Source organism: Electrona antarctica, assembly GCF_951216825.1.
Source record: "Electrona antarctica genome assembly, chromosome: 10".
NCBI classification, from domain to species: Eukaryota; Metazoa; Chordata; class Actinopteri; order Myctophiformes; family Myctophidae; genus Electrona; species Electrona antarctica.
This window is the reverse complement of record NC_136791.1, coordinates 27117168-27138514: the sequence shown is the minus strand read 5'-3', so window position 1 is coordinate 27138514 and position 21347 is coordinate 27117168. Positions and strand designations below refer to the sequence as shown.

Sequence of the window (21347 nt, the reverse complement as noted above, 5' to 3'; positions counted from 1 at the left end):
GATGGTGTTGCTTGCGTAAAAGAGCAGATCTTCGCGCTGTGTGGCGTGCTGTTAGCTTGAGGATCTGTTCTTTTAAACAAGGAGGTTGTCATTCTACAGAGAATATATTAGGCTTTACATCCACTTCCACTTCCAACGTCATCATCTGTGATCACTGATATAGAAACTCACCCTTTCTGTAGAGGACTGCATTTAGGAATTCCTCCGCCTGCTTCTCTAGTCTGTTAATTTTGGTCTGGTCTTTAACCAGGAGAGGTTTCTGTGTATCTTCAAGGCCCTGGTTGCTTAAGCTAACTAAGTGCTCCTGACAAAAAAATAAAAAGGTCATCAGAATCAAACAGGATATTAACAGGATATATTAAAATCTTTGCTTCCACTGGAACAACATATTTTCAGATGGGGGTCGGCTGCCAATTACATATCATTTTTTGGGGTCCTTGACATGAAATATTGAGCACCACTGATATAGAAACATGAGGTATTTAAGAAAACTGTCAGGATTTAGAAGACTTTTTTTTTTATTTCTACGTCAGGTCTAAATGGGTTAAAAATGCATACAACAATGAAGATGTTTGTCCAGTTTCCATCGACGAGGCCTAGTTCTCAATATAAACATTATTGCTTATCAAAAAGGGGTTGTGCTGGGAAACCCTGGCTGCACATAGCCCAGGGCACATATATTATACATTCACAACACTGTAGGCTCACACTTTTCTTTTTTTACTGGTTGGAATGAATACTAAGCACCCGCATGAGAAGAAAAGCTTACCTTCACTTTGTCACGTCTTAAGCAGCAGAACAGACAGTTCTCATCGAAGGACCAATCAGATACCGCTTCGGGCTCACAACCTGCGGACGCACAACAAGTGACATGTCAGTTACTGTACCATTCCGAGTCCTTTTCACCAGCATCTGTGTGTGTGTGTGTGTGTGTGTGTGTGTGTGTGTGTGTGTGTGTGTGTGTGTGTGTGTGTTAAAAAATAGATACAAAATATATTTTTTAATTGTAAATAAAGGACATCCGATTCCAGGTTTGATCTGGACTGATGATTCAGCAAGACCTAGCCTTCGACCTTCCAGTAGTACGCAAATAATATCCATCTGTACATTTCAGGAATCACTGCATGTATGCATGCACGGGTGTATTATATGCATGCATGCATGTCTTGCACAAAGCTCGAGACGAGAACCTCGATGCCGAGGGCCAAATGAAGTGCCGGGGTCGAGTATGAAGTCGACAGGATGAGCGTTCCTCCAAAACCAACCGCCTGCGAACAGGCACGACTTACGAACAGCGGCCACGCCCCGATCGTCCACTGACTGCACTAGTTCTCTTAACCCGTTAAAAACAGGAATGCATCCGTGTCCTTTCAAATTTTAGCTATATAGAAACATAGGTTAAGAAAAAAAAGTAGGATTTAGAACAGTGGTTCTCAAAAATAGCAGATCTACAAGCTCACAGTGCGTACATTTGCTACACTTAAAGGGTAAGACCACTTTTGTAGAGGTTTGGGTTGTGTAGTTACCTTGCCATGATGTAACTCCAAATGTGGACAAGAAATCAAAAATAATTTCTCCAGTGATTAGAAATTGATAATTCAAAATATGCTCCTCATTGACTTACATTGTACGCTGAAACAGCTCTCAAAGTCACTCTTTTAGTACGTAAACAAACACAAACAAAGTTGTTTCAGACAATATAGAGCAACACCAAAACTCATGTGGTTTTATTTCTTCATAAAAATGTTAACTTCCTGTTGATTTGTCCATTTTTATTCAGAAGAAAACCCGGACTGGATCCATGGATCCAGATCCAGATCTTCATATAGTAAAATCAACAGGAAGTTACCATTTTTATGAAGAAATAAAACCACATGAGTTTTGGTGTTGCTCTATATTGTCTGAAACAACTTTGTTTGTGTTTGTTTACATACTAAAAGAGTGACTTTGAGAGCTGTTTCAGCGTACAATGTAAGTCAATGAGGAGCATATTTTGAATTATCAATTTCTAATCACTGGAGAAATTATTTTTGATTTCTTGTCCACATTTGGAGTTACATCATGGCAAGGTAACTACCTCTACAAAAGTGGTCTTACCCTTTAAGTTACATTTAAATCTTGCGTTTGAAAAATGTTGAATAATTTTGACATTATTATTTTAACACAAATCTTCTCTTCTGGGGGTCCCTGGCACAAAACATTTTCAGATGGGGGGGGGGGGGGTCCACGGCCAAATAAATATCATTGTGGGGGAACTGATTTAGAAGGCATTTGTAGGATATAATCAGCCTCAGGTATTAACCCATTCTGGGCGGGAACCCCTTTGTGTTTTAAGCGTTACGTTAACCTTTAGCTATTGAAAAATAGCAGATCTACAAGCTCATAGCGCGCCACCGAGTGGCGCGCTATGAACTTGTAGGTCTGCTATTTTTGAAAAATCGTTAAAATGTGCCTCAAAGGCCCAGGCGGTGGCGTAACCGTCTGGGCACCCGACTGGTAATCCAGTCGCAGTGTGCCGCGGGTTCGACTCCCGAGCCCGACACGGCCTTTACTGCATGTCTTCCCCCATCTCTCTCCTGTTTCCTGTCAGCCTACTGTCTGTCCCTTCAAAAACCAATAAAAAGGCGTAAGCCGCAAAAAAAATATCTTTAAAAAAAAAAAGAAATGTGCCTCAAATCTTTCCGAAAATTGTCATGATTTAGAAGAAAAAAACGTCGACGTCAGGCCTGAATGGGTTAAATAAAATGTGGACAGATTTAATTATAGCTTTTTCTTCCATCATCAACAATAAAAAAACATAATAATAAAAGCTACTGTGAATCTTGCACTCAAGATACGATACGATAATTGTTTTACATTTTGTTGTTTTGTCACTTGGCGTCTCCGTCATTAACTCGACGGCGTGCTGCCTAGCAGCTTACAAGATGCACTGTGTAAAAACACGGAACCTGCAGTGTTCTAAATGTGCTTTGAACCCACCGATGCATAACATTCAGGCCGATATAAGGTTCTCGCTGCGTACACAGAAAGCACGTGTTCCACTGTGAGGAAGCATAGTGGGTTTTTCCCTACATCAACATCAATGAATTAATGAACATTCATTTTAAATATAAATATATGTGGGCCATGGTAATTCCCTTGCACCATTTTTTTTAATCGTAAGAGGAAAGGAATCGAGTAAGCATGCTCCATTCAAAAGGGGTGTATCTCCTTACTTTCTTTTTTTTCTGCTGTGTGTGCGGCTTAAGTTCAGGTGGATCACCACCCATCACCACCCACCAGGCATACTTAATGAACTGGTGGGGGTGCCCACATAAAAACGACATTTTAACAAATACTGTACACTTTTTTGAAAAAACTCTTCCTCCTTATACAACAATATGGGTGGGGAAAAAATCATGGCACTCTCCCTGTCACTCATGTTCTTTAGTAAACAAGACATTTTCAGGTCAGGATACCGAATCCGATTTCCTCCACTCAGGAGAGAGAGAGAGAACTCACACAGGATAAACAAGTGAAATTGAAAGTGACGAAACGAAATAAAAACTAGAAAAAGTGCCCTTCTGGGCACAGGTCTCCACCAGGAGGATAGGAGTGTGTGTGATGTTTGGCAAAATGTTTAGGAGTAATATAAATGTTTTTTTGTTTGTTTGTTTCTTGCAACAATATTGTCTTCATTTTGTTGAGGAAATGCAGAGCCAGATCACTCATAGCATCTCTGAGGATAGAATTCTGGATGAGCAGGACATGTGCAGCATTTTGTACAAAACGGGCTACTCCTGAAAACTTTGGAAGGCGATCTTAGCTAATCAGTGTAGAATCTGAGAAATCCAACAGGCTCGTCTTGATCACATGACTACAGAGATCATGTGTACCGATTTGCGTGAGATTTGGATGAAATCTGTGCGACTACATAAACAATGGGTTTTGCAGAAATCGGCCTCATGGTGGCGCTATAACCGGCAGATGTGGAGGGATGCAGGGAAAATGTTTTCCATGGCCTCTAGGGAGTGCACATACATAAGTTCTCGATGCAGTTATAGGTAAAAACAGGAATTGGCCTGTTATAGCGCCACCGTGAGGCTGATTTGGGAAAAGAATAGTGGCATGTCGTCCTCGGCCTAGTGGAAATGTGCGTGTATAATTTCATGGAAATTGGACACTGTTTGTGATTTGTGGCATTTTGTTCGAAACGGACCAATCATGTGATCTTTGGAAGCGAATCTTAGCCAAACAGGATGGAAGATGGGAAATTGTGCAGATCTGTGTTGATCACATGACTATGGAGATAGTGTATACCGAATTGTGTGATGTATGGATAAAATGTTTACGAGTTATCTACAGAAATGTGTTTTACCTAAATCGGCCTCATGGTGGCGCTATCACAGGCCGTTGGGGAATATTTGGGGCAGAGGTTCGTCGTTGGCATCCAGGGAGTGTGTGTGCAAAGTTTGGCATGGATCGGGCCAACGGTGCCGGAGATTAGCCGATAATGGACGGACGGAAGGACACACACACACACACGGACGGAGTGCAAAACATACTCTCTCCCCATGCCTTCGGCCTGGTGGAGACAATCAGCAGCCAAATTGGAACTGAAACCTCTAAATGATTTTCGTGGGGTCCTCTCTCCTTTTTTTTAATGTTTTTTTTGCGCCTTGACTTTATATATTTTTTTACAGAGGGACAGACAGTAGGCTGACAGGAAATGGAGAGTGGGGGAGTGACATGCAGTAAAGGCCGGCGGGATCGGGAGTCGAACCCGCGGCACACTTCCAGACTTGGGCTACCGGCCAAGGTGCCTGGACCGCTGAGCCACGGCCCAGGCCAGGGTCCTCTCTCCTGACTGGATAAAATTGGTATCCCGAACTGAACATTTATTTCGTTCACTTAATACTATTTTTGCCGGGGAATTCTTCAAAATAAAAGGTGCTAGAGTGCCAGCAGATATGGCAGATTTTACAAAAACCGGGAGGCATTATCTTCCGTTCTTACCTCACGCTGGTCGTGCTAAAGTCTCTCTAGAAGCGTTAATATTCCAAACGAGAGGCATGCTGAAGTCAGAAATGAAGACAGAACATTGTCCTTTTGGTGAAAACCACGGAGTGCTCCCTAGATTAGGAGTTACGAGCCATTCTTTTGGAGCCGTAATCAAGGAAGTGAACGGCAGCGCGCTTGCGCGAAACAGCAAGGAGTACGCTGCAGAAGGATATCAATAAAAAATGACCTTAGGACGCCTATACATGTCCTTAGCACCCCATGGTTTTGATTCACAGGACGTGTATATGTATACACATCCTTAGCATAATTAGTGTTAACATCAACTTTAAATTCCAACAGCCTTCTTTACCAACTTGTATGAAAGACCCTTGCTTTATCATTTACAGTTATAATGTGGCATGGGAATGACGTGAAAACCCTGAATAATACATACATTGTTTTCATTAACATTATGCATCGTCATAATAGTCTGAAGGAATTGTGGACTTTTTTATAATGGGCCCTGTGCCATCCAAAACACCAACTTCATGTAACACACAAAGCATGTTCTTTTCAACAGCCCAGAGGAGAGGGGGGAGTGAATGTAGATGGGCACCACATGGTACAATGGTGTGGCATTGTTATAATATGGACACATAACACAAACACTTTATTCACCACTCAAGGCCCATTCAAAGATTCTCCCAAATTAAATAACCGATCTACAATCTCAAGATGCATCAAGTCTGATTTTGAGCATGCACGGTATAGATATGCCATTTTTTGAGGATTTGGAGAATTTTCACCTATAACGATAACTCCAAAATCAGAATGCCAGGCTGGCCAAGAGATTATATTTTTGGAATGTTGACTAAAGCAGTCAACTTTAGCTGTTTTTTTTGGGTACTAATGCTAATGATATAGCAGAATTTATTTATGCAGTAATGTTCTCTTAGTGGATTATTATTATTATTATTTTTGTATTGACTTACCTTTAAATAATTTCAGATCTTCTACCAGCCCTGGACCAAACAGACCCTCCAGAATGCTCTCAAAACCTACAGAACAGAAGAAAATCAAATCAATCAATCAACAGGCCATACGCCATATGTGAAAGAAAGAAAGAAAGAAAGAAAGAAAGAAAGAAAGAAAGATTTCAACCGTAAATGCGTAATACTTTAAGTCAGACTGTATAGAAACCAACAGCTCATTTTGTCTCATCTGTTTAAGGAAATAGGTAGCTGATATATTGCACTTTTACCTTAGCGCTAGGTATACTCTTGGTTGCTTGTTTTTGCAGAAAATGCACTAAAGACTTCTGGTGATTAGTAGTTTTTGTTCCCTACCTATGTTGAATACACTTATTGTAAGTCGCTTTGGATAAAAGCGTCTGCTAAATGACTGTAATGTAATGTAATGTAATGTAACAGCTGCAGAGCATACTCTAAAAATGTATGGCTGCTTTGAGACAACCCAATTTCTGCCCAAGGGTCCAAATTAATTTCCTGTGCAAAAAGAAAAAGAAAAAAGAAACATCAATTAGGGCCAAGTGTGCTGCACATCACTGACACTGTGTAGGATCATACACTTCCAATACAACCAGGCTTATCTCTGGCTTTCCATTTCATCTTGACAACCCCATCAGCTAAATCTATCCCCCCCCCCCCCCCCCAACACACACACGCACACCCCCCCGCACACACCCCGTTAAAACACATTATCGGCAGGTTTTTACTTTAACGGTAAATACATGCACTCTGGCTCCATCCATCCTCCGGTTGCCAAGCAACTGAAGCAACTATGGAGTTGGGTGCACTTATGGTACATGTTGTAACAATAAAAGAAACTGACAGAAAGAGATGGAAAGGTGATGATATGAACATTATCGTGCACCCTGTTGCAGAGCGGGAACTATACCGTTAGCTTTCATGGGAATCCGGCGCACTACACCAAACAAAAATCGAGAAAACAGTCAAGAAAGCTGCAGGCTTCCTGCAGTCGTACATGGCAGATAAAAATGACAAAATGGCATTTTACAGCGCAAGGCCATCCATATATTCTGTATTTAGGACCGAAGGAAGAGTCGCACCGATGAGATTTCGTTTTGCAGCCTACGTACAGTCCCAGCTGTTCCAAGTTCATAGTGCATATTGCCTTCGCAGGCCTTCACTGAACAGTGCATAATACAATATGCTAAAGTCTGCCTACCGCCATAGGGTCAATATATATACCAGATCCAAAACTACAACACGTGTTTAACCAAGCGCTAAGGAGGTCAGAGGCAGCATCTGCCTACTGAAGCAAATCCTAAATCAGAGACCATAGGAGCGTACAGTACATACACTCAGACTGTACTGTAGTCCAATTCCAACACAGACACGGGGTAAAGAAGAGTCATTAACCAAGCCATGTGGATGAGGCAAAACAGTGGCTCGACAGGACATTTTCAGAAGCAACGTAGTAATTAACAACATTTCGAATAACAGCGAAAGTAGTCAATCTACAAGCTCACGACGAGCGTGGTGATCGACCATTTCCGTTGGGGGCGATAACGCCGTGCGACGAAGTATATATAGTACGATGAAGTATATATAGTACGATGAAGTATAAAATTGCTGGCGGTTCAGAAAATCTCACGTTCGAAAGCAGCACATTCAATCTACAGAAGATAACATATTACACCCCCCCCCCCCCCCCAGCTAGCTAACCAGCCCCAAGTTTTTTCAGCACTACCATCAGCATCACCGAGCCCTGCCAACTGTGTGAGTTGCATAACATCTCTCTTTTTAGTCCAATGTTTTCTACTTACTTTAAGATTCACGTCTTCACAGATGGGAGCAGGAGAAGCAGAGAGAAAGAAAAGAGAGCCAAAAACCTCCAGCCCTCCTCGCCATCTACCCGCCTCCTAAACTTAACTTACAGTGAGCCCAATCACATACTGTACTACTGTCATGTGTTCAAATGCCCTCTCTCTCAGCTTCTCACCCAACTCCCAACCACCCCCCTCCCCCCCTCGAGAGTCAAACAGAGAAGAGGGGAGAGGGGAGGGAGGGAGGTGGTGAAATATAGCGTTTGCCTGTAGCTGGAGCGTTGTGTAGCCTGTTTCTGGGTTAGTGCACAGGACTTCAGCCGCAGCCATCCAATCCCATTTCTGAAAATATTTCAGAGGCAGGGGAAGGAGAAAAAAAAAAGAAGAAAAAAAAAAAAAAAAAAAAAAACTAGGTCATCCACTTTCGTTTGACAGAGCAGCGGCATGACATCAAACCACTCTTCAGGAAATTTGAGTTTAGGGCATTTAAATAATGCGTCATACTGTACAAAAATAAATAAAAAAAGATGAAAAAGAAAAAAGAAAAACAGTTAGGTAATACCAAAGCTTTTCTGCTGGAGGACAATCTATACAGCTGCTTCAAAACTCAGCCCTTTTTTCTTTTTTTGGTGCCAGATGCATAAATTTAGGCTTTGATGCACACTGGAGTAGAACAAGTAGCCTAAATGTGCTGCAGATGAAATATTGATGGAGGCTGACGTTGCCATGCAAACTTCACAAAGCACATCTAAAATACAACATAGTGCTGCTGGGGGTCTGGGGTGTGGTCGATGTGCAACAAAAAAAACATGAAAATACCAAGACAACACAGCTCTAATTCCGGGATACGTTGCTGTACGACTAGTAGCGGAAATAGCAGATCTACAAGCTCACAACGTGTCACATCACAATGCTTTGTGAGCATTTTGATTTGCCATTTTTCTCATAAAGAAACCCCCCAAAAAAGGTAAAAATAGGGATGCCAGGTTGAAAGTGGTTTATAATGTGTCTTTATTTCAAGTGATGTGACTATGGCTGTGGAAATGGTTTTCTCAGCCTCTAGAAAAGGTGGGTTAAGCATTTTGACTGCTTGATAGAACATTGGGCAATTAATCATGGTAGAACAGGAATTAGGCCACCATTCAGATTGTGCTACACAGATGTAGCTCGATGTATGGTATCTACATAGCCTCCAGATATACAATATAAAGAGCTAAATAGGTGTGGAATAGTGATAATGAGAAAGGATAGCAGTCGCACAGGTCTATTTAACCACTAGATTGTTGACCTAGGAGGTAATGGAAGTTGCAAGATGAAAACATAATTGGGGACAGTTGAATGAAGGATATTAGAGATAACTTAGACATATAACTGGGCTTCTTCCAGTGCCTAGACATTAAAAAGAAATAAAGATGATCGAGATGTTAAGTTATAATCATGTTTCACCTAAAGTTGTTTGGCAAAATGTGCCCAAATGTGCTCATCAATCCTCCAGCTGACTTTAGTGACTAAAACATTATTTCAACCAATCTGTATTGTATCCAATCTGTATGGTAGATTATGTATTATTATACACAGAACTAGCACTACACTTCCATTGAGAAATGTCGACCCTTCTCTGGGGCAGGTATGACACAGACATAGTAGTTCCCTTCTCTGGGGCAGGTATGACACAGACATAGTAGTTCTGCACCAAGCTCATAAGAATGTCGACCCTTCTCTGGGGCAGGTATGACACAGACATAGTAGTTCTGCACCAAGCTCATAAGAATGTCGACCCTTCTCTGGGGCAGGTATGACACAGACATAGTAGTTCTGCACCAAGCTCATAAGCGCAAGATTTCTCAGAGCCAAGTGAGGGATTCTGTCCTGAAGTGTGACATTTAGTCTCCCACATGGAAGACCTGGGTTAGCATCCCCAGTAGGACATGAAAGCCACAGATTGATTCCAAGTTGTGAAACTTGAAGCTGCAAAGTACGCTATAGGATTTGAAAAATGCCAACGGTCACCTAGTTCCTAGTTTACAGAATTATTGTTGAAGGCAAATGTCACAGAAGCCACATCATGGCACAGTGTGCCAAATCCAATTTCACACATTTGATGTGATGGATTTCATAACCCGCCAATTCATCACTAGTAAAGATGAAATTGTTTTGATAAGTCTCGTGTCGACACTATGACATGATGTGTCCGTTATCATACGGCGACGTCACAAACGTACGTCATTTGGTGTTTTCAGCGTTTACAATAGAGGGAGCTCGTCCGCAACCCGCGAGTGATCCTAGGATTTCCGTAGAAAAATACACCCGGAAAAAGATCCAAACCTTCTATGCTTTCCGTTCCCAGACAGTTTTGGTGAAAACAAGCTATATTCAACTGCCAATAACTAAAGAACGGAGCATGTCGGTGACACATTTTTTCACTGATGAAAGTAGAGACTCTCGTCTGAGATATCTGGTGTTTACGTCATCATAGAACAACATATTCTGTGGGTCTTGAACGGTTAGTTGAAACGCTAAAAAGCACTGGCAGTGGCTAAAGACTGGCAGTAAATGAGTTAAAGAGCTGGAGAGACACAGAGACTCCTGAGACTGAACGACAAACACTATAGCAATGATTGATTACTATCAGAATAGTGATTTAACCTTTTAACAAACAATAAAACAAAAAAAACATTGATTTAATCAAAACACATCATTTACCTTACCTTTAAGCGTAAGCAATGTCTAAATGATATCTCCACAGGAAAGGTGTGATCACCTCTCCATCTGTATACCATATACCTGGGCCTAGACTAGGCTCTCCAGCTTGTGTGTGCTAGATATGTAGCCCTACATCAAAACCTCCCTGAGGAATTGACCAAAGTAAAGAGAAGGAGGCAGAGTTTCCATAGTATGGTTGTAATCCTCAGGGTCTAACTGTCTCAATGGAAGATTAGGGAGACAAAAATAGCAGATCTGCATTACATAGCAGATATACAAGCTCACAGCGCATCACTTAATGCCGCGCTGCGAGCTTGTACATCTGCTATTTTGGATTTTTGGAAAAGTGTAAGAGCTACTGATTTCGAAGGCCTTTGTAGAATAGGCTTCAGGTCTAAATGGGTTAATCAGCCATTGCTAGTAAAAAGGGTCAAGTGTGTTGTTAATAAAGTATATTGTGCCACGGCAGGATCCCTAAATAAACAGTTGTTTTAACCACAACCTTCCCTATAAGCCAGTTTTATTTGAGCACCTACCATTGAGCCGTGTGTGTGCTAATTGTAAGTAATACTACACTACCCAATCTGTCTTAGCCTTCTTCTGACCTACATCTCCAACCAATCAGGGCCAGGGAGGCGAAGAGAGAGATTTGGAGTGACACCCATGTCCTTCCAAGCACCACTTAATAGAAGAAATCCCCTTTCAGGGGGCAGATCTAGGATCAGCTTATACACCCTAATTCCAAACCTTAACCTCCGCTGTACATCACCGACAACCGATCGTGAATTCACTGGCTTTGATTTGGTGAACAAACACGGATGCAGGCGGTAAGAAAATATAGTCAACAATCACATCTAGATGTGATGGAACAGCAACTATCAGTCGGTACGACTGATAGTTTTGACCACATGACCACGTTTTGACCACATTCTGGCACCCCTGGTTTTCATAGCAGATATAAAAATATATATTTTTTTATGTAATAGGCTATATGCCCTCTACCTAATGTATTCCTAATTCATATGTTCCAACGGGATTCGATGGTAATTCCGACATTAGTCCAACATGCGGGAACAGCGGTTGGACTAGCGCTCGAACATGCACTGCTCCCGTGCTTACGGTTATGGTTAGGTTAGGGTTTGAGGTATAGGTTGTCGGTCTAATGACTGTCGGACCAATAATAGTGTCGGAACTAAAGCCTGTACCCTGTTCTAACATTCAATGCCACAAACAAAATTGGTTAATCGCAATTATTTGTGTGGCAATTATCATCAACTTAAATTTGTAATCGTGACGTGATCAATGACCTGTTGCAACAGTGATCAAGTGCTCAAGGGATGGCATGTCCAGTCTATTTGACTAGTAGGAGGCTATTTTATCAGAGCCTACTCGGGCTGTCTGACCTAGTTTTGGATTTCAGAAGCTGCTTGCTATGTGTTACGTGTCTCCTAGCTCTGCTCCATAGCCTTACTGCTCTTGCTGCCGTTGCATTAGGCTATGGAACTGATTGGCTTCCTGCCTCGCATGAAATGCAGACCAGCCTCTCCTCTGTAGCGAAAATAAAAAATAATGTTTTACTTACTCACCACACATAAATGCACTTTTTGGCTAGAAAGGGATTTTGTTTTCACCGGGAAAAAAAATGTAGTTACTCCACTGTGCCCTCTACCGATATTGCCAAGGAAAACCCTCATAGAAGATGTTTCCTTCCTAAAGCCTGATTTATATTGTGTTGTGTGCCGGTGTTACATGCGTCACAACATGTTGTTGTGGGCTTGTAGATCTGCTTTTTTTTGGCAGGCAATTAAGTTTAAATAACACATACCGGTAAGTAAAATGAACATACGTAAAACAGGAAATCGGTATATCCACCCTACATAGGTCTGAAGTAAAGATGCCATTTGGATAGACTTTTAGCACTTATATAAAACTGCGTGCGTGCGTGCGTGCGTACATTTCTAGCCCTACTCCTACTAATCACTTATCGAGAATATGTCCCAACTTACATTCACCAATTCAAAGAGCAAAATTGTTCACTTAACTCTTATAGGAGTGTGACATGTAACCAAATGGACCCGTAGGGGTCTGTATACACAGTAGGGTTCTAATCTGTATATAAAGAACGTAAAATGTCTTCAAATGTTAATTGAATGCAAACATTTCATCATGGGAGTGCAGTGCTCTTCTTCCCATTGGACAACCCTCCTGTTTCATGCTGCTGCCCTACTAGCTCCGAGGGTCTCTGACTCGTATCCAACGCCTGCACGACCCACCCATCCCCCACTGACACTACAGTACAACTCAGAGAGAGAGAGAGAGAGAGACCCACAATCTTTGAGAGCTGGAGCTTCTCCGAGCTCAAAGCAGTGTATATAACCAAAAATATTAACCCATTTAGACCCGAGGACGATTCTACAAATGTCTCCTAAGTCATGACAGTTTTCTGAAAAACCCTATGTTTCTATGTCAGTGGTGCTCAAACTATTTCATGTCAAGGACCCCCAAGAATTGTATGTAATTGACCGTGCATGCGGGATTGCTATAGCAAAAATAATCAATTGACTCGTTGAATCGATTATTAGCCGCTCTCCGTCACCACCCTTTCTGACGGGATGTCGGGAATCTCGGGATCATCGTTTCAAAATCATATGATCGTGTTCACACGTACTGAAGCCGATCATACATCCATATCATACAAAGAGGGTCATTGACATGCCTGAGCAGGGCTCTATGCAGATGTAAAAGGATAGCTCTGGGTGCTGGGGATATAATGAGAGAGAGAGAGAGTCAAAGTTTCACTGATTACTTGAGACAGGACACAAGTAAGATCATTACGATGCTTAAGTTCTATCCCTTCTTCTTTACTTGTCACTTTTTTGGATTAGATGCTAGTAATACTATGCAGATCTATGTTGGTTTTCTACCAACTTGTTCATGTTTTGTTGGATTTGTGCTTTTGCTTGTCCGATGGCATGTTGTTGTTCAGACCGATGCTAGGTTTGATGTTCACCTGGTTATTCTACACTCTACATACAGTTTCTTTGAAGCACGACTAAATTATTCTCGTTTCACTCCAATTATGTGACTTTATCGCCCCTGATCTCGCACTTGTCTCTCTAGTTAAGAGTATCTGTAAATTGCTTAAAATGTTAATTGTAAATTGCAGCCCACTGAGCCCAGTCATCCATCTCACACACTGTACATTTCTGGGAGTCGATGCACATCGTTTAGCCACTTGAAATGTGCAGAGCTTACAATGCCAATAAGCCAACCAAACGGGATTGGTCATTTTATCAGAGAGCATTAAACCTCTTGAGCCCCATTGCCCCCACCGGCGGGGGCAGCGGCTTTCCACCTCATTGGTCTCCGGTTCCAACTCCGATGTTGCGGATTTTCCCCCCGGACCCCCCTGGGGTTTAAGAGGTTTAAGCCCAATTTATACATAGTTAAATTAGACTATCAACAAGTTCACAATGTGTCACAGGCAGCGTGACTCATTGTGAGATTGTAGATCGGATATTTTCAATGCGCGACACCGACGCGCAGCCAATTCTACTATAAATCAAGCCTCCGTGGGCAAAAGCAACGCGAGTGCTTGCAATGACATTTGTTGGCCATACTATACATTGGGCTCCTCATCGCAGCAGCAACATAGATGCATCAGCCTGTACAGTAGGCAATGAGGTGACAGCTTTGAGCGAACATCCAACAGGGGGAAAAAAGCCTCCATGAATAGTTAACACGATGTGATGCAAAGTGACATTCAAATGGTGTAATGCTGCACAGAGCAAACCTCACAATAACAAAACTCAGTGAGACCATGAGTGAAATGCAAACATAAAAACATGTGGGCGTAAGTCTGAGTGTGAACACTTGTATATATACACACACACACATGCATGCATGCAAGCTCAAATACCGTACTACACATACAAGCCTGCCAAGACAATGCAATTCAAAACTGTTGGGGGAGTCGTGTGTGTGTGCGTGCGTGCGTGCGTGCGAGAGAGCATATACAGAGTCTGTCAACATGAACAAGCCTCAGCAATGTTTGCAAATTAAGAGATGTAGCCCAAATAGCCATACGAAGACAAAACAAGACAATCTAGCCATTGTCAATCATTTGTCATTTGAGAACTACATCTTCAAACACTCACCCACACCAACCTCTGCATGAATGGCTGAAATTCCAGACTTTTTAAATGTTAGCCTAGCCTGTTCCAAAACTATTTGGAATTCCAAATTTCTCCGATTGAGGACAGAGAACAGAACACATGTCATCAGCTGGAGAGCACAGTTTGCAGACGGGGGCTGGTGTTCCATGGACACACGCATGCGAGACATACAGACAATAGTTTCCGCTGTTCCAACAGGACAATTGCCCTCCTTTTTGCCCTGTGGTCTCTTACAGGCTCACATTAAATACACAAAGACAAAATGCCCATTACAACTTCAACGGGGTGGTGTTGGTGGTGGTGGCGTGCAGCACTCTCCACCAAAAAGCCAAACAAAACTATGGGCTTGTTGTTGTCATGGACAGAATCTGCCATTCTGTACTAGCAGGCTGAGCTCCGTTGTTGTCATGCAGAGCCAGGGAACAAGGGACAGTTGTCGGTCATACATGAAGAAGAAGGGGCTGACTAACTGCTGCAGGGCCTTGGGTTGGGAGCAGTGAGTGACCGACCAGAATCTTCCCTCTGTTTATTTTCAGTCTAATCAGCAGCAGAAAGCCTAGCTTGTCTAGCTTGCCTATGCAAAGCCTCGGTTACACTTGGTTGAGTGCTGGTGTTGTTCAGTGAATACTAGCAGATCTACAAGCTCACAACGTGAATGTGATCTGCAGCGTCGTGAGCGTTGTATATCTGATATTTATGACATGCAATACCAGTGTGCAACCAAGACACCAAGTATAAATCAGGCTTACCTGGAACATGTTTACCCCGTGTTATAACGGGTGTAATTAAGTAACATGAGGGCTGGTGATAACTGGACATGAGGCTGAAAACCAGTCCATACGTAGAAATAATAATAGAAATATTAATATTTTATTGAGTGGTGCAACCATTCCTATAGACAGCTATATGTGTCCCTGGGTCTGTCCCTGGCTGGCTGGCTGGGTCTATCAGAGCACGAAAATAGCTTTTGGTTGGTTTTCACAACCAAGTGTCACTGTTGCACAGCCTAACACACACACACATATTAACTGTATATATATATATATATATATATATATGTATGATGATTTGGGGCAGTACAGTACAGTAGAGGGACCCCCTGGGGACCCCCACACGGTAACTGTCATTTCTTAACCATTTTGGATGCGGGCGGCTCGCCGGAACTGGGCCGGCACCCTGGCTGCGTTCCTGTGGGTCTGGAACTTCCGGGGACCCCCACACGGAGTTGCACCACTCACTTCACACAGGTGTGATTTTTTTTAATAATAACTTGCTCCAATTAAATATAGAATCTTAATCTGATAGAAAAGCAAGTGTGAGGCAGCCAATTACTAAAACATGCAAACAGTATTAGGCAGGTTTGTATTCAACGTTTAATGGCCTCTGCACGCCATTGTGTGGTTGGGAAATCAGTCTGACTTGTTAATTCACTATATTCGTGGTGGTCTATTAATAAAATCATTTAACGAATGCACATGTCTCCGTTAACTTAAGGCTGACACCATCATATGATGAAAATAGCCGATCTACATGCTCACCAACACGTCACAACGCACGGCTGGCATACAACAACGGTCTAATTATTAGCCCTAGGCCATTTTTTAAGAATTTCCGCTCACAACATGCCCAAAATAGGGACACCAGGCCGGGTCTAACGAAGTTAATGAAAAAGTCAGCATGAATCATAAAGCGATTCCAATCTGTCTCCTCACATAATACACATTCTAGAGATGTTTCCCTCGGCAAAACACAAACGCATTTCCAATACCGCCGGCGCTGTACAGCGCTAAGCAAGTAGGTCCAATTGTTGCTTGTTATTAGAGGCAACTAGTGAAATGTTTCAGCCTCCTACAGATTACTGGTGCTTTGTAAGCTCTCTGTTATGAAGCACTAGTACTGTATATATTGCCAAAGTACTTTTAACACACACACACACACACACACACACACACACACACACACACACACACACACACACACACACACACACACACACACACACACACACACACACACACACACACACACACACACACACACACACACACACACACACACACACACACACACACACACACACACACACACACACACACACACACACACACACACACACGGGAAGTTGTGGTTTAGGAGGAGGAACCAACCAAGATAAAAGATAATTCCAGTATTATAGTTTAGCATGAAACTAAAACAATCATTTTCTAGGAGAGGGGGGTGAGTCAAAAGCCAGTCGTTTTGCCCCCAAACCTAAAAAAATAACTCTATACTCCAGGGGTTCCCAAAGTGGGGTCCGGGGACCACCAGGGGTCCTTGAGGGAGTTCCAGGGGGTCCCCAGCTAAATGATAGTTAGGAACCAAATGGACCCTTATGGGTCTGTAACTCTTGAGTGTACAAATGGAACCAAACAGACCCGTCAGTTCCATTTGTACACTCTTAGAGTTAAATTAACATTGATTTTACAATATAAATTGGGGGTCCCAGAGATAGAAATGCCATTAAATGGGGGTCCGTACTAGACTAATGCATGTCAAACTGGGGGGTCCTTGAAATTAAACAGGTTGAGAATCACTGCTAGAGCCGTACAAATCTTCTCTTATGGGGGTCCCTGGCATACCTTTTCAAATGGGGGTCTGCGGTGCTAATTAGTCAATGTGGGGGTCAATTTGGGGGTCCTTGACATGAAAAGGTTTGGGAACCACTGGTATAATCCACATCTTGCAAGGCTATTATGCCAAAACGAAGGAATACACTTGAACAATTTCTCAGTACTTTTCCTTCTACTCCACTACATCTCAGAGGAGCATATTATAATTTTAGTCCACTACAATTATTTGAAAACCTTTGTTAGCAATCGACTTACTTCGTAGATTTTGATAATTACAAAAACATACATTAACCACTTCAGCCCTATACTGTATTTCGGCCAATTGAAAATAGACAATCTACAAGGCAATCTCACGTTGCGTTGCGATCGGTTATTTTCAAAAGATTTTCCTATACATTTCCAAACGTATGAAAAGGGACCTTCTGTATATAATGACTACTTTTGGTACTTTTTTATGCCAATACTATTGCACTTTGTGTACTGTCAATACGGGACTTCTGCATGTGTATATATATATATATATATATATATATATATATATATATATATATATATATATATATATATATATATACATACACACACACATATATACATACATACATACACACACACACAGTATTGATACTTTTACTTAAGTAAATCATGAGAGTACTCCTTCCATCACTGTCTAACACACACACACACACACACACACACACACACACAGTGCCCCCAACCCCCAACCAAAATACAGTACATCCCACGCGAACGCGCATCCCAGCCAAAACTACAGTGATGATGGTGGGGGGGGGGGGGTCCGCAATTTGTCGTTGCGCGGCGACGGTGTCGCGTGCACGAAAATAGCAAATCTACAAGATCACGGCACCTTAGAGTATATATTAACGGAACAGACCAGACGCGTTTCGTTTGTGAGCTTGTAGATCTGCCATTTTGGCCGACGATAAACACAACGTGCACTGTTTGATGATGACGACACACACACACACACACACTCCCTTTAAAACAAACACACACGCGCACGGTGCCCTTTAAATTACACGGAACGACACAAATCAGCCAAACATGAGGAATTACAGTTACATTGATGATTAAATTAAACTACAAGCAAACTACAAGACTTTGTTTAAACCAATTGGCTCACAGCACAGACCGACCGCTCGTGAGGAGAGGAAACGGTTGACAAAAACAGTTTTTTTTACTCAAGTAAAAGTATCAATACTGTCTGCAATTTAGAAATTCGCCGTTACAAGTAAAGAGTCCGGAATTAAAAATCTACTCGAGTAAAAGTACAGTAGGCTACCGTCCAAAAGTAAAACTAAAATACATTTACTATGATTGTAGTGAAGTAAAAACTAATAATATTTGCCTCTAAGGAACAGAAATGTTGAAATACTCCAGTAACCAGGGTATTAAAAAATACTTCCGTACGGTACTTGAGTAAAAGTACTTAAGTTACTTTTCACCACCGGACAAAAAAGTGTCTCGCGGAAGGAAGGAAGGAACTAGGAAGGAAGGAAGAAAGGGAGGAGAGGAGACCGAGACACACACACCACAGTGCAGTTATAACAGAGGCTTATAACGCCTGCTACAAAACAAAATGGGACGCCGCGGCCCTTCAAAAACACACACGGTTGTCGTGCGTCGCTGCGCGTTCCTCACCTACACAGTGGATGAGTTTGTGCCTCCATGAGTCCAGTTCCTGCCGAAAGCCGCGCCTCTCGATCGTGCATTGCTGCCTTTTACACAGACTCGCCATTTTCTAACCCCGACGAGTCCTCCTCCTCCTCCTCTCTGGACGGACGGACGGGCGCGTTCACGACGGAGAGAGAAGAGAGAGGGGGCGCGAACGCGCATCAGTGTTGCCAGATTGTGTGAGAGAAATAAGCACCCATGATGGGTCTCTAGTCTAATCTCTATAGGGCAGTGGTTCCCAAACTTTTTCATGTCAAGGACCCCCGGGCCGGCCCCAAATTGACACTAATTAGCCCGTGGACCCCATGTCAGGGACCACCATAAGAGAAGATTTTTACGTCTATAGCAGTGATTCTCAACCTAGCTGTTAAATTTCAAGGAACCCCAGTTTGATATGCAATAGGCTATGGACCCCCATTTAATGGCATTTATATCTCTGAGACCGCAATAACCGCAATTTGTATTGTAAAATCAATGTTCATTTAACTCTGAGAGTGTACAAATGGAACCAAGTGGACCATATAGGGTCCATTTGGTTCCATTTGTACACTCTTAGGGTTACAGACCCATAAGGGCCCATTTGGTTCCAAACTATCATTGATTGATTGATTGAAATATTTATTAACAGTTTGCAGAATTACAGTACATTTCAAGCACAAACTCAATACAAAGGCTGTTAACTGTGAGTGGACGACCCAATTAAGCATTACACTTGTTTACAACAGGGTCCACCATGTTCAATTCATCAAAACATTTAGAGACGTACAAATAGACACTTCTATCATAGACAAAGAACAGAACAGAAATTCATCATAATGGAGGTAAAAAGGGAAAAGAAACATATACAGTGAGGGGAAAAAGGGGGGTGGGGGCGGTGGGGGGGGATTCAGATTTTACGGGGGCCAGTTTCGAATTGCAGCCATCCGTAGGTGCCCTTTGAGAGCGGTTTTGAAGGAGTCAAGGGATTCGCATGTCTTAATGACTGTTGGTAGGGCGTTCCACATTTTGGTGGCATAGGAGCGAAAATAATTTAGTCCCTTGTTTGTGCCGAATCTGGGTTGTACATGGTTCGTTGCACTCCCTCTGGTGTTGTGGGTGTGGACTTCGTTAACATTAAGGAAGTATCTAGACAGGTACATCGGGTATCTTGGTGGTGTATCGAATCTTGTGGACCAGACCCATTGCAAGATGCTGTACTCTGTCGTCGACCCTAAGCCATTCTAGCCTGTCAAAGTGGGCAGGGGTGAGGTGGGTTCGGGGGGTGAGGCCAAGTAGGAGCCTGACCAGTTTGTTTTGGGAAGTCTGGAGCCTAGTTTTAAGGGCCTTTGAGGTGCTGTGGTACCAGGAGGTGCATGCATAGTCAAAGAAACCTTGTACGAGGGCTCCTGTTAAGGTCTTCAAGGTGTTTTTGTTGACCAGTGAGGAGATCCTGTAAAGGAATCTTGTTCTTTGGTTGACTTTTTTGATTACGTTGGTGGCCATTTTATCACCGGAAAGATTAGCCTCCAGGATGGAACCTAGGTAGGTAATTTCATCTTTACGTGTGATAACATTGTCACCCACTCTAACCAAGAAGCCATTTGCCTTGCTGAGATTACTATTAGAGCCAAAGAGAATGGATTTAGTTTTTCCCAGGTGTAAAGATAGCTTGTTATCAGCGAGCCAGGTGCAAATTCTACCGAGTTCAGAGCTGAGGGCCTTTTCAACTTGCAGTTTGTTCCTGACCGAGACTAGCAGTGCCGAGTCATCTGCGAACAGGAACAAGTTGCAGTCACAAGCTGAAGTCATGTCGTTAACATATATTAGGAACAGTAAAGTCCCTAGTATGCTTCCTTCCAGCTCACTGGGAGGGGGGGGGGACAGTGTTCCATTCACCTCCACCATCTGTTCTCTCCCCTCCAGGTAGGATTGCATCCAGCTCACTGATGTGCCTCATGGACCCTGTCCTGGGGGTCCCCAGACCCCACGGACCAATGGTCCCGGCGGGGACCACCAGTGGTCCTTGAGGGGGTTCCTAGGTGGTCCCCAGCTAAACGATGGAGAGTTGGTAACCAAATGGAGTTGGACTCTTATATAGTTTACTTTAAACTCTTGAGTCAAGTTGTCTTGTGGGGTCCATCAGGGGTCTATTCTTGGACCCTTATTATTTCTTGTTTACCAATCATCAATGACCTGGCTGCTCAGCTGCTGTATCCTCATCCTTTACCCCAATACAATTCTGTTTGCTGATGATACAAATTTGATTTTAACTCACAAGAATTGAATTAATCTCTCATTAAGGAAGCTAATTCTGGCATAGCTATGCTATCTCAAGGGTTTCTTGCAAATAAGTCATCACTAAATGTAAATAAATCAAATGTTATAGTTTTTGTAAGT

General features: G+C 42.5%; 1 protein-coding gene across 2 annotated transcripts in view; it reads right to left on the bottom strand.

Moving 5' to 3' along the window:
* Nucleotides 1-19072, bottom strand: part of LOC306930527 (uncharacterized protein) — a 41008-nt gene extending 21936 nt beyond the window's left edge. The window contains exons 1-4 of one of the 2 annotated variants that reach the window (XM_079511540.1): nucleotides 18939-19072; nucleotides 5973-6038; nucleotides 770-849; nucleotides 172-304 (exon numbers count right to left, since the gene is read on the bottom strand). In XM_079511540.1, the coding sequence (XP_079367666.1) occupies nucleotides 172-304; nucleotides 770-849; nucleotides 5973-6038; nucleotides 18939-19035 (376 nt within the window). In that variant the 5' untranslated portion in view covers nucleotides 19036-19072. The remainder of the gene's footprint in view (nucleotides 1-171; nucleotides 305-769; nucleotides 850-5972; nucleotides 6039-18938) is intronic. The other variant, XM_079511541.1, reaches the window with a different exon arrangement.
* Between the last annotated feature and the right edge of the window lie 2275 nt (nucleotides 19073-21347).